This window comes from Amblyomma americanum, chromosome 10, assembly GCF_052857255.1.
Source record: "Amblyomma americanum isolate KBUSLIRL-KWMA chromosome 10, ASM5285725v1, whole genome shotgun sequence".
In the NCBI taxonomy this organism is placed as follows: Eukaryota; Metazoa; Arthropoda; class Arachnida; order Ixodida; family Ixodidae; genus Amblyomma; species Amblyomma americanum.
Window position 1 is genome coordinate 11,523,441 of NC_135506.1, and position 12,691 is coordinate 11,536,131.

At 52.1% G+C, this 12,691-nt stretch overlaps 1 protein-coding gene across 2 annotated transcripts in view; it reads left to right on the forward strand.

Moving 5' to 3' along the window:
* Window positions 1–10,738, forward strand: part of LOC144108033 (uncharacterized) — a 45,372-nt gene extending 34,634 nt beyond the window's left edge. For both annotated transcript variants that reach the window (XM_077641309.1, XM_077641310.1), the window contains exon 2: window positions 9,044–10,738. In XM_077641309.1, the coding sequence (XP_077497435.1) occupies window positions 9,044–10,023 (980 nt within the window). In that variant the 3' untranslated portion in view covers window positions 10,024–10,738. The remainder of the gene's footprint in view (window positions 1–9,043) is intronic.
* Window positions 10,739–12,691: the final 1,953 nt, after the last annotated feature.

Sequence of the window (12,691 nt, forward strand, 5' to 3'; positions counted from 1 at the left end):
TCCCTTTCGTCAAAAGTGAGCCGCACCTACAGCTACTCACTGCACCTTAATTCGTTCCTGTATAGAGCATTTAGAGCACAACCACCACCGAGGAACGACCGCTGACCCGGCCGCAACGCAGAAAAAATAATAAGGGATCGGTGCCATCGTTATCCAGCGCTGTAAGAGCTAACGAATTGTGCCATGGCGCGGCGCAAACTATACTATGCCTCAGCAGCCGAGGTTTTTGTACCTCGCAGATCATTAGCGGTGTACGCGCCGGCGCGTACACTACGCATGATACTACTACAGGGCCGGGGATGCGCTGGTGTACAACGCCCACCCGATCTGCCGCCCCGGCCGGGTGCATCGCGTACGACATACAATCTACATACAACAACCTTACAGGAAGATACAACACACGACGTACAGAAATCTATGCACAACAACGTACAGCGACAGACAACAAACGTACAAGAGAAAACAACGTAGGTTAATGTACAGCATGTACATCGCGCATGCTCATCGGCGATGCGCGGCCAGCGGTTCCTCCGTTGGGCCGCCGCGCCACGCTCGATTTCGCCTCCCCCGCACTGGGCAGCGCGGCTCCGACGCCCCACTCCGCAGGCCGGTCAGCCCGGTCGGAAACAACAAAACGAGGTGGCAGCAACGCGTAGGGGAGCGAACGGTTCGGTGGTGCGCACTTCTTCCAGCCTCCGCTGACGCAGGGGGGGTCCTTGGCTCGCCGCCCTTGCACACTACGCGCACTCGCAACGCTCTCTCCGCTTCCATTCGCAACGACGATCGCACGCTGCGCTGTGCTGCACTGCGCGCGGGCCGGTCGGTGCGAGCAAAGGCGTTTTCTCCGCGCATTCATTTTCGAATGGGACGAGCGGGGGGCCGCCTAATCAATTCATAGCCGCGTTTATACCCGAAATGCAGGAACTTCCTCTCCTACCTGACGTATACTCAACAGGAAAGAATTTATGAACGTAATTTTGTTTCAGTATTATAAGATTTCACTCTAACAATCAATACATCCGCAGATTTCCCTTCGGCAGGCTTCCATTTTTGGCTATTAACGTTTTTTGCTATCGTCAAAAACGTTCCACATTGGCTTTCTATGGCAGTCTTAACTGCTTGATGCGAGCGATGGGAAAACATGAAAATATTTTGCTAGTCATCGGAAGAATGGACGACTACCTTCAATATTTCCGAGACAGTTCCTTGCAATATTCCAATATTCAAAATTTTTGCCCAAGAATGGTGCGCATGGTGTGGGACACCGACCAGCGCTAATGTCTCCAAAGGTCTAGCAGCTAAACAAATGCTTCAAACCGTATTCATATAATAGTATTATGACGTCGGCCGGGGCCTCCGATCGCCACCGGGTTAAGGGAATAAGCCGAATTCGTTGGCGACTTGCGCGAGGCACCCGACTTCAGTGCTGTATACAGTTATTGACTACTGACAGTGTGGACACTGGGAGTTTGATGAGAGATATGCGCATATTATGCGGGCATGTGAATACAAAGCGTAAGTGTGAATGCGTAGCAGACATGCGGAATTAAATCTGGTGTGCAGATCCTATCGGACGTGCGGATTATAAGTGGGCGTGCTGATCCCACGCGGACGTGCAAATGCTAGCGGGCATGCGGATGCCATGTGGACGTGCGGATGCTAACCTGGGGCTTTTCTTTCCACGGACTCATTTCTCCGAAGGAAGCGAAGCACAGCTCCTACTGGCGCGACCGCTGATAGCCCTTACAGTCAGGAGCACGGGAAGCAATGAGCGAACGTCGGCAGCTGGCGGTGCTTGGTTCCCGCCTCTGTCGAGTCCCTCCCCCATGGGCTGAGTGTGGGAAGTTGCACTACTGAGATAGCACACGTATCTTCCCTTACACAAATGGTCTATAGGCAGTTTGTAAACTTCTTATAGACGCTATTGCCTTCCTATAGATATTTCTGTTTATTCATAGCCTATAGACTGTCAATAGACAAAAGTCTACTGGAAGTGTATAGCCATAAATCTATAGATTGTCTATGACTGTCTGTGGGATTTTTATTGCCTATAGACTGTTCTCTAGTTTTTGTTTATTGAGAGTCTTTAGACTTTATAAACAGCAGTCTATGGACAGTCTATAGACTGTCTAAAGGAATGCTTGTAAGGGTTGTACATCCAGCCTACTTGGAACTATACCTTTCAACCTTTGCGGGACGAGTCTGGCATGTGCGTAGTGTAGGAGCCCACCGCGCAACGGCTTTGAAAGGCGATCGAGTGTGCTGCACTTCGGCAGGGTGCCCCAAAAAATGCGTTTGTTTGGTTTGCGAACTTGAGCTCGAATAAACCGGAAGTTCGAATTAGCGAGGTTTCAGGCGCACAAGGTGGCTTGGTGTTACACGCACTAACTCTTCGGAGTAAAATCGTTGCTGGAGCACAGTGTCTTCTCCATATATTGTCACCTAACTTAGTAGCGGAAGGCTGAGACAACGTAGCCGGTTAATGGAACGCATGACAAAATGTATACTACTGGCATATAACTTAAGATAACGCGATATTACGCACGCTACGCGCACGGACGGCCCTGAGGGAGATCGCCCGTGGCGGTCGCGCCCTAGCGCGAGCGTCAGCCTGCCGTCCGTCCGTCCGGCCGAGCGACGTGCAAAGAAAACAACAGCACAGCCGCGCGGGCAGCGCCGGGGCAGCAAGAAAGAAATAAAGAAGCGTCAAGCAGCGCCGGTAGTAAGAAGGAGAAGAGGGGGGGGGGGGGGTGGAAGCAGTCAGAGGCCGGACCCGTTTCGCTTGGCCTACATCCCGAGCGTGGGAAAGAGGGCCCTGCGCGCAGTGCGCGGCGGCCGTGCTCTCAGCTGACGCCGCCACCACTCGCGCCGGCCACCACCTCGGGAACCTTCGGCAGCGCTCCGAACGGGTTGGTTGGCCCCGCTCCGGCCGCTACGTCGGACGCTTGGGCTTAACAAGGGACGCCGCGGACGTTTCCACTATCACCGCCGCCCGGTGAACGATAACTGGGAAGCTCTTTTTTCGGATGCTGCTGGTGAGGACGTTGTTTCCGCGGAGGTGATTTGGAGGGGAGAGGAGGAGGCGGAGGATGAAGCGAGAGAAACAAGAAAGAAGCGATTGCCGTTTCTGCGACTTGGAATAGTGGAAATAAAGCGAACAGCGCTGGCTGCACGTTGGAGGCTGAGGCAGTCCGGCGCTCGTCGCCGTGATTGCTCTAATTATTGGCCTTTTAAAAACAGGTTCGCCCGCTGGTTTTATTCGAGACGCATTGGTGCCGAGTGGTCCCGGGAAGCGCGCTAGTCATATCTGACAGACCTCGGCGGCTGAAAGTAACCTTTGGCGCTCCGCAATTCCTGACTTCACTGGCTGGCGAATGTTCTGCCAGGGACGCCGCGAATGACACCGATCGGCGCGGTCAACCGGGCGTGTGTGTTGTAAATTGTGTTACGTATAGTCAGGGGCTGCAGCTCTGCCGGAGTGGCGTGGAGTTCGTGAACTATAGGTCGCAATTCAAGATTTTTCCCGCCATAAACATGTTGATCTTGGGACTCCGACTACGCTTGGGACTTCGGACACAAAGCCTCCAGCATCGAAGTCGGGTTGAAACCTTGAAAAGGGAAAAACAATAATGAGCCTCTAAACTCTGATTTGTGCGGAATGGCCTGCCGGTGCTTACTGCGAAAAAAAGCAAAAAAGAAAGGAAACTGCCAGCACCATGTAACTGCGATAGGCACCTTGTTTTGCACTTAATGGGCGTTGGAACATTTTCCAGCAATCGATTAGCTGTATCGAGTGAGTATGTCGGGAGATAACGGTGCCTTCGTCGCCCCAGCAGTATAAGTGCTGCGTTATTTGTTACAGTAAACTCAATGACGTCACCACTCTAAAATCGCGTCATTATGTTCTGCCCAATGGGAGCGTAACATTTACTCATCAGCTGCTCTCCAGCCAGCATGTGTTCCTTCTGGCCATGTAGTGCAAGCCTGCGGGGCATGCGGGGAAGGGGGAAGTGTAGATTTACCTTCCTCTTTTTCGCTCGAGGCAGAGAGGGTTATGGGGCGAGAAATAAGTATAAGCCTTTATATCTACGGTGAAACACAAGCCCCATTTTTTGTATTTTTTAACCAGAATTTACGCGTTATATTTATCCACACTTAACATTGAAGGGCGATGCTAGAAGAGGGAATTAAGCGTGCTCTGAGAACAGTCTGTAGCTTTGATATCCTAGCCCAAGTTAATGGAAATGGATTATGGCGGGACATTTAATCCGGACATCAGACAACGAGTGGTCGCTTACGATTACTGAGTGGATTCGAGTATATCATGAAGATATCAGGGGATGTCAAGGATTCAGGTGAAGGGATGAGGAAATCTGAGAGAATCGGCTGATTTACTGGACGTCACTATAGAAAAAAACGTTATATTTCAATGATTATAACTGGCTGATAACGCAGGGGATAACTTAACATGCCTCGCACTCAATGCGGTATTTGGTAAGGTGGGTTCTTGGGTATATTAAGCAGAAGCGGACTATCCCCTCCACCCACCTTGCTTAAATCCGCCGTTGCTTCTGAGGTGCCGCGCCTAAGGTGTATACGCGAAGTTTGTGAGCTGGGAGAACAGTTGCTGCGCGTACAAGGTTTCGCACAGCGCCCCTTTAAGCGGAGAAGTCCCTTTACACAGCTGTCGTGTACAAAGGTCCGCGTTTGCGCTTCGTGATTTCACGAAGAATGCCCTTTTTTTGTTTCTTTCAACGTCAGTTAAGACCCACTATCTCTTTGCATATCGAACCGCATTCGATAAGATGGAGCGTCTTGTACACCTGACGCCGCACACGCAAGTTTACAACACAGGGTATACTGGTTGTTTCCTCTCTTAAAATTGCTACGAAATAAACCCCGGAACGTTGTTACGGTTCCAAATTCACTGTACGTTTTTGTTCGCAGACGAAAAAAATCGCTCGTCGTCACCCTATACTCATCGGCAGCCGAATGTGTGTTCTCTCGCTGGGGAAACGGCAATCTTCCTTCGCGCGTACCCGTCACGAAGCTTCTCACCTCATGCAGCTGCACAATAACGCTCGCCTCAAGCGAGGGTTGGCGCGACCCGAAGTTCGTGTGCGCGCCAAGCGTGCGTGCAGGTGGCCTTAGCGCGTCGGTCGGTCGCAACCCTCGCGCCCCCAGCGTCCGAAACGATGGTCACGAGGGCGTCGAGCCGCGCTTGTTCGCCTGTCAGCGGCCGAGTCACTTCGCTGGGACCTTTTCACCGCTCGTCTGCTCGTTCCGTTGGCCGCCTTGTTGGGGGCCTCACAAGTTGCGTGCAGCGCTCATGAATGGTGGACTTGCGTGAGGGGAACGACGTGGTATACAAGCGCGTCTTTGATCGACGGGAAAGTGGAGTCGTGAGACTCGGTTGCACGGAACTGTTCCTTTCGGCAGCGCCAGGATTGGGCGCGACGAAAAGTGTTTCAGGGGCCGCTTTATCGGCGCTTTATAGCGTGTGTGGACACGGTTTGAACCGCGCCCCGTTTCCCACAATGCTGTCGCTGCACCGCGGCGATGCCCACCTTGGGGAGACATTCGTGGTCCTCTAACGCTTGCGTAGGCGTCTCAGTGCGCAAGGATTTTTCGAGAGAGAGATATAAAGACGAACGGATAGGCAGTGATGATAACTAGGCGGCACCCATTATGCTACCCTACACTTGGGAAGGGGAACGGAAAGAGAGATAGAAAGGGGAGAGGGGAAAAGGCGATCACTTTTTCACGTGTCCGTAGGCCATCACTAACAGGGTACACAGGGCAAACACTGAAAGTTTACAACCTTGAACTCAGAGTGCTTAACTCTCATACCACTCTAACAGTCAGTAGCATGACTATAGCGATGGAACCTATCGGCTCGGACTTCGCTACATGGCATGGGAGACCTCGCCTTACGCTTCAAGTTGGCTGACGCCAGTCGATCTCCGTAACTATGACGGTCGTCCACTGTGGTTATATGTAGGGTGTTTCTCTGTAACCTGCGCATTGCTTCTGGGAAGTGTGAAGTCCTTTGATCCCTTTGTCTCTGGGGGCTCCGCCGTTATCTGAGTATAAATACTCTGCGAGCTGTGAAGTGATGTTTTTGGCGCTACGCCTATCATCTCATTTGCACACTATCGTGTTATTAGCACAGTACGTGAGTTCACCCCTGAAGGGGCGAAAACGTTGAGCATGCGATGCTTTGCAGTCAAAGCTTCGCTGTCGCACGGTTCTCGGGAATGAGTGCCCTCGCACCTAATGGTCCTCTGCAAGGCACAAACAGTCCGTTGTCGAACGTTTTCTGGTTTTCTCAACAAAAAACTAACCGCGGCGTGAAATCATAAACGGAAGGCCTTTGACGCCTTCATTTATTTATCTATCACAGCGGTGTTGATTTTGTTAGCTGTTGTGTTTGGTTAGCCTTTAAAGTAGTACGGCACACTGTTGACCGTGGCCTATTGTTGCCAACTCGTGCTTGTTAACTTCGTAATGTCCAGTCAGTTCAAACGTTGAATGAAATGTATGGATTTCCGGTATTCCGTTTGTCTGTACTAGTCCATCTAAGAAATGAAATGTTGTTTTTAGATTTATTCTGAAAAATACAATTCTATTCCAGTTCAAGATAAGAAATTGCGGTAATTCTCGAACTTCTAAGAATGACAAGCCGGCACACACATACTCAAGGCTATGCAATTATTAAATGGAAAAATTCCACAATCATTCTACCGCTCGCAAATTGCGCAGAGAGGCCGTTTAAATTTTGGCTCTGTTTAGCGTTAGTGTTTGCTTTCGCAGTGAGTAGACTTTAAGAGGGTCATCGCCATTATAAAAATTTCTTGAGAAAGTCTATAGACTGTCCGTAGACTAATGTCTATAAAGTCTATAGACTCGCTATAGACAAGCCCTACAAAACAGTCTACAGGCAATACAAATCCTATAGACAGACTATAGACAATCTATAGATGTATGACCATACACTTTTAGTAGACTTTTGTCTATAGACAGTCTATAGAGTATGAATAGGCAAAAAGAAATACCTATAGGAAGGCAATAGAGCCTATATGAAGACTATACACTTTCTATAGACCGTTTTCATAAGGGCTGTACCTCTCGAAGCTAATACCTTGACTTTGTTTTGATAAATGTCTAAGTAAATGCTGTTTTTACAATACTGGGAACACTTAATATACTTTTGCCACCGTAATTCTGTTCACATCTTTTACAGCCTGTACATGGCAAGCCGGGCATTACAAGGTTAAACTTGTACCGTGGCCGTCAGTATACGCGCTTGAAATGCCAGTGGAGGTGTCGCCTCGTAGTAGTGTGCAGCACCGTTGCTGGGCGTTCTACGCGGGGCCTTCTCGGCCGTCCCGCGCTTGCGTCACGGCTATCGTCACGCTTATCGTTACCTGGCCGCCCCTCCTCCTCCTCTTCCCGCCATCCGGCGTTGTTTTCCGCGCGCCGCTGTCGCAGCCCCGACCGCGGCGTAATCTCTTCTCCCTTGGCGCTCGCGATAATGAGGGAGCCGTCCCAAATACGGTTGTTACCATAGCGCCACGTAGCGCGCAGGAAGCCTTGGCGCGTCTCTTTGCGGGCCTCTTTACTTCTTTTAGTCTTTTATTACTATTTTTTTCTTTCTCTGGTCCCTATAGCGTTGTTTTTCTTCGTAGCACGTGGCGGGAGCTGCCTTTGGCACTTCTCCAGTGTGTGCGTAAGTTCGTGGCCGTAAAGCAGTCTGTTGGAGGCTGGCTAAGGGGGCGTTCTTTTAAGGAACCTTGCACCGCTGTCTATGACGCTGCGCGCACAGGCCTTTGCGTGACCTGCTCTTGAGATCGCTGTAGAATATGAAGGGCAGGTCGTCGTTCTGACTATACTGTTTTCACTTATGTAACTGAATGCATTGTGCTGCATTACGGTCCCAATGTCACTTTTCACGTGCAGTTAATAAGAAAAAGAACCCTAGGTGAAAGCTTTGTTGCTGCTGGTGCATGGCCGACCACGCGACCTATGCAAGATGTTCATGTGGCGTGGGTTTTGTGTACCAGTAACAACGGTCCTCACTTGGTAGCAAGCGTGTACTGGCACGGGGGAAAAAAATGTCATAATAGGGTTCACGCATTTAGTCTAAGCTGCTGCAGGAGAACCCCTTTCGCTACTGTTATGCTGGACAAGAGATGGCATTAAGTCTTCCTCCTTTCATATTCTTCTCAGCTGGGCAAAAATTGCGTCAACAGTCATCTTTAGCTGGCCCTGCGGCGGTACCTTACTCTTGCATATATATAGCTGCTCTAAAATGCCTTGGCTTTGAACAGCTATCAGCTGTTTTCATACGTTAGGGCGCTTAAAGACCCGAGGCTCGTCAGATGTTGCGAAGTTTAGGCGCGCCGATAAATCCCGGCGACGCAGACGTAGCTGGTCGAGTAGTTTATCGCTCGTTGACTTTTACCGCGACGTCAGGAGGCTGAAATCACAGAGTGGCTTTTTAAGCGATACCGCTTTGATTCTTTCGAATGCCCTTGCACGTACTACTTGATGACAGTAAACCGCCAACGTACCTTTTTGTAGCCGGAATCCTCTATCGGATTTGATACGATGATACGATTCATTGCGCGGTCTCCCGTTAGTGTATAGTCGGACACTAGATAGTTTTCAGAGAAAACAAAGCAGCGTTGACTATCATACACCATTAATTTTTTAGCCTATTCGGAGCGGTTTCTCTACACTACCGACTTCTTGAAAATGACGCCAGAAAAAACGTTTCATCAGGCTTTTTCACGCGCATTTGCTGATGACTTGCAGCGACGACTGCGTCGCATTTGATGAGGGCGGGCTGGTTTCTGGTGTTCTACATGTACCACCCCGATTTATGGTCTACTTCTTATAAAGCTGCCTAGAAACCACACGTCAGCGGTATGGCCTTATTGTTTCTTCTTGTTTACGGCGAACTTACAATGTCTGTGAGTGAAACCGAGCCGTAATATGCTGTAGAATAAAATCTAATGACCTCGCCACATCTCGTTCGCAGGCAAAAAATGGCGCAGCCTGACGCTCCAGGAGCGGCGGCCCTTCGTCGAGGAGGCCGAGCGGCTGCGGTTACAGCACATGCAGGACTACCCCAACTACAAGTACCGGCCACGGAGACGCAAGCACGCCAAGCGTGGATCGCGTCGGGGTAGCCCTTCGCAGCCCGGTAGCCCCGACGACACCGGCGGTAACGGCGGCGGCCTGCAGACACCTCCGGACTCGAGCCCTGCCCGGGGTAGTCCTCCGGACTGTAGTAGCCGGCTACTTCCCGAGATGCCCTACGAGACGCCCGTGCCACCCACGCCCGAGCTTTCTCCGATGGAGCCCGAGGAGTGCTGCGGTCCCATAGACGACGGCACGGGTGGCCACCTTTCGCAGCTCATGTGCAAGTTCAACGACAAGTCCATGTTCCTCAAGAACGTGCGGCCCCCGTACCGGACCCACACACAGAGGGGCCTGGGTCCCCCGCATGCGCTCAGCCAACAGCACATTGGCACGACGGCAACAACCGCCACCACCACGAGCGGCTACTCCTTCCAGAGGACGCCTCCGGCCTCGTACTACCCGCCGCTGTACGCGGCTACCTCCCCGTACGGCCCTCCGCAGGGCGACCTCCCCCAAGACGCCTACTACGGCCCGCCGGAGCACATGTACCCGCCGCAACCGCAGGATGCGTTCTTGGAGCACAGCGACCTGGTCCAGTTCCTGGACGCCGCGACGGCCGCGTCCCCCGTGGGCGCCGCTGCGGGCGGCTACTCGCTCGGCCCTCCGCCGCTGGGCGCCGAGCACGCTACGTACGAGACCCTGGGCTCCGAGCCGTGCGGCATCGAGTACGCGACCATGCCTCCGCAGCCCCACCACGCGTACGGCCTCTACCCGACGCACCACCACCACAGTCATCACCAGGGCGAGCTACATCACCAGGAACCCGGGGCGGGCATCATCGCGGCGCTGGCCGAGACGAGGCACATCATGTCGTGAGGCGGACCCAAGAAGGGACGCGTGGTTATTCGACGTCGAGCCTCATCCTCCCGCTTGGAGTGCGTGTGATGTTTGCGTGTGTGCGTGTGCCTGTGTCCGTGCGTACGCGCGCCCTTACCCCCGCCTGTACAGAGAGACAAGCCGTGCCGATGCGCGTGCGTACACGCGCGCGCCACTGTGCGCCGCTGCAGCCTTCGGCAGTGTACACTACACGCCGCCGCCAGCGCGAACGACGACGAAGTCCGTCACGGACTGCCTGCCGACAAAACCGCGGGGGATCACCGCGGCGTTCGCTACGCTTGCGTGCCCGTCGACATGCACGCCTGCCCACGCCTCGGCGCCCCCTCCCGCCGCCGCCGCTGCGTCGATGTCGCCGCTGCCGACTCCGCCGTGGACGTCCGTCGCTGATCCTGATGCTGCTGTGATCGTCGCCGCACGACTCGCTCGCTTTGCCGCCGCAATGTGTAAAGAAACGCAGATAAAGAGTAAGATAAAGGCGATAAAGACTCGAGACAAGAGTGAAAGATGTTTATAAGACAAGTGGCGCAGCGCAAAAAAAAAAAAAAGGCCTGGGGTGTGTGCGCGTGTGTTTCTCGTTGCGCCACCCCTCGGTGGCCTGCTCGGCACCCCGGCCGCCCGATCTGCCGCCGCTGCTGCTGCGAGCCTCTTCTCACTGTGCAATAAATGAACACCACCGTCGGTTCTATTACACCAATATGCGGCTGCTGCGTCGTGCTTTGTGTGCGTGCGTGCGTGTGCGGGGCTGGGCGTAGACAACCTTTGCGCCCTGCCCCCCTACGCCTCGTCTTCCTCAGCCGCGTAGTGAGCATGCGCGGTCGGGTACCCTTCTCTGGCTTCGGCTTCGGCCCCCGGGTAAGCCACTCTCAGGGCTTGCTTCATGCTGCGCTGTTATTCCTTAATCGTGTTGGGTCTTGGGTACCGACTGCGCATTGCTGTTTTTGGCGTGTTCCTTCCTGAAAAGGTCGCGCCGTGTTGATATACCGACGAGCCCAGATCTGTGCACCGTACCTATGTGCGACCTTAGTCAAAACTGTCTGGCCCATATGGTTCACTGTCGAGCCGCGTAGCTGGGTAGCAGTTTTTGATCCTTGAAGTGTTAGCAAACTCCGTATATTTCCCTCACTATGCCGCCACCCGTTTATGTGAAACTTGGACTAACTGTTGGAAGTCTGAAGCTTCAACAGCGGACACTTTGGGCCGGACACTGTAGCATCCAGGCTGGACCGGACTGCGTACTGCTTTTGTATCATCATATATCGGGGGCGGATCTTCCAGCAAACACATTAGACACTAGACGTTTGAGCGAGTAGGCTTGACGGTCTGGGTTGCAAGCGGGATCATCTTATCTGCCGGAGCTATTTAGACGCTTGGCAACGTACTGAAGGGTCGTACCATAAGTCACAATGGCTATCCTCAAAGCTTGCTCTGTTCCAGATCTGAGGGCGCGGGAAAAAGTTTGGAGGTCTGGTCTGCCGTGAACAGTGTACAGCTGATGACCTTGATCTGCTGGTCTGGTCGTTAAAGAGCCGTTATACATTCAGGTGTCAGGTATTTCAAAGTTGCTCTGGCGTGATATTGGGCGCGGCAATATGACGGCTAGAAGACGTTCATGCGAAGTTGCAGGGAATAATTCATTTATGTTTGCTGAGAATTAGAAGAAATTAGAAGATGAAGCTGGAACTAGAACGTCTGTGATGTCGAACTACCCTAGAGTGCATGACAATGGCGTATGGTTAGCATCGATATATTTTATTCATTAAATAAGCGCTCACGGTTTCAAGAAAATTCATGTTCGCTGTCCTACAGCATAATTGCTACCCTGTTCTCAGACTGACGAGATGCGAAATTCGGAAGTAAGCACACTCATTCATATCACTTGTTCACTTAGCAGCGTGATGGTCAGACCGCCGTCGCCGTATAGGCGTCATCTGTTCCTGGAAAGAGTCGTTCAGATGCCCTTCAGAGCGCTCTGATGATACGTCGCGCCAGTTGGCAGCGCTCCAAATAAATGTAGGCTATGACGTCACCGGCTGACATGGGCTGTGTCATTGTTTTTCGCACTACTCACGTTCTTGTAAACAACGCTGGGGGGGGGGGGGGGGGGGGGGGGCTATTTTTTTGCACCAGGCTTTCTGATCTTGCATTCGAAATGCTTACGTAGTTAGCTAGTTCAGTATTGTTATTGCTTTGTTTGGAGTAAGGACTCGCCTGTCATCTCTCAGCGCACTGTTCTCAAACCAGAGCACTCGGAGTACACCATAACATGCAGCATACTGTCAATTCAACTACAAATGAATGCCCACATTTGATCTGCTGCAAAGTTTAGCTGACGCCAACGTCGAAAGACAGAGCTTTAAATAGTTATTGTGGTAGCATTTATTGTGTTAAGGAATAGCCACTGACAATGAAATAAATCTACGACGTGCTTGTAGACTGTTGCTACGCCAGTTCTAGCAGACCGTAGACTTTACTTTTTTTTTTCTTGTGCGGTGAATGGCGTGGAATCCATGCCATTTAGGAAAATCAGCTGAAAGGCGCCTTTTTTTTTTCATACTGTGCTTGCAAGTGAACAAGCGCCATTAAATTCACCTGCGACATCTTTTTGCGTCGTTGATCAGCGCATCAGTAGAGCCGCGTCTCGCATTTC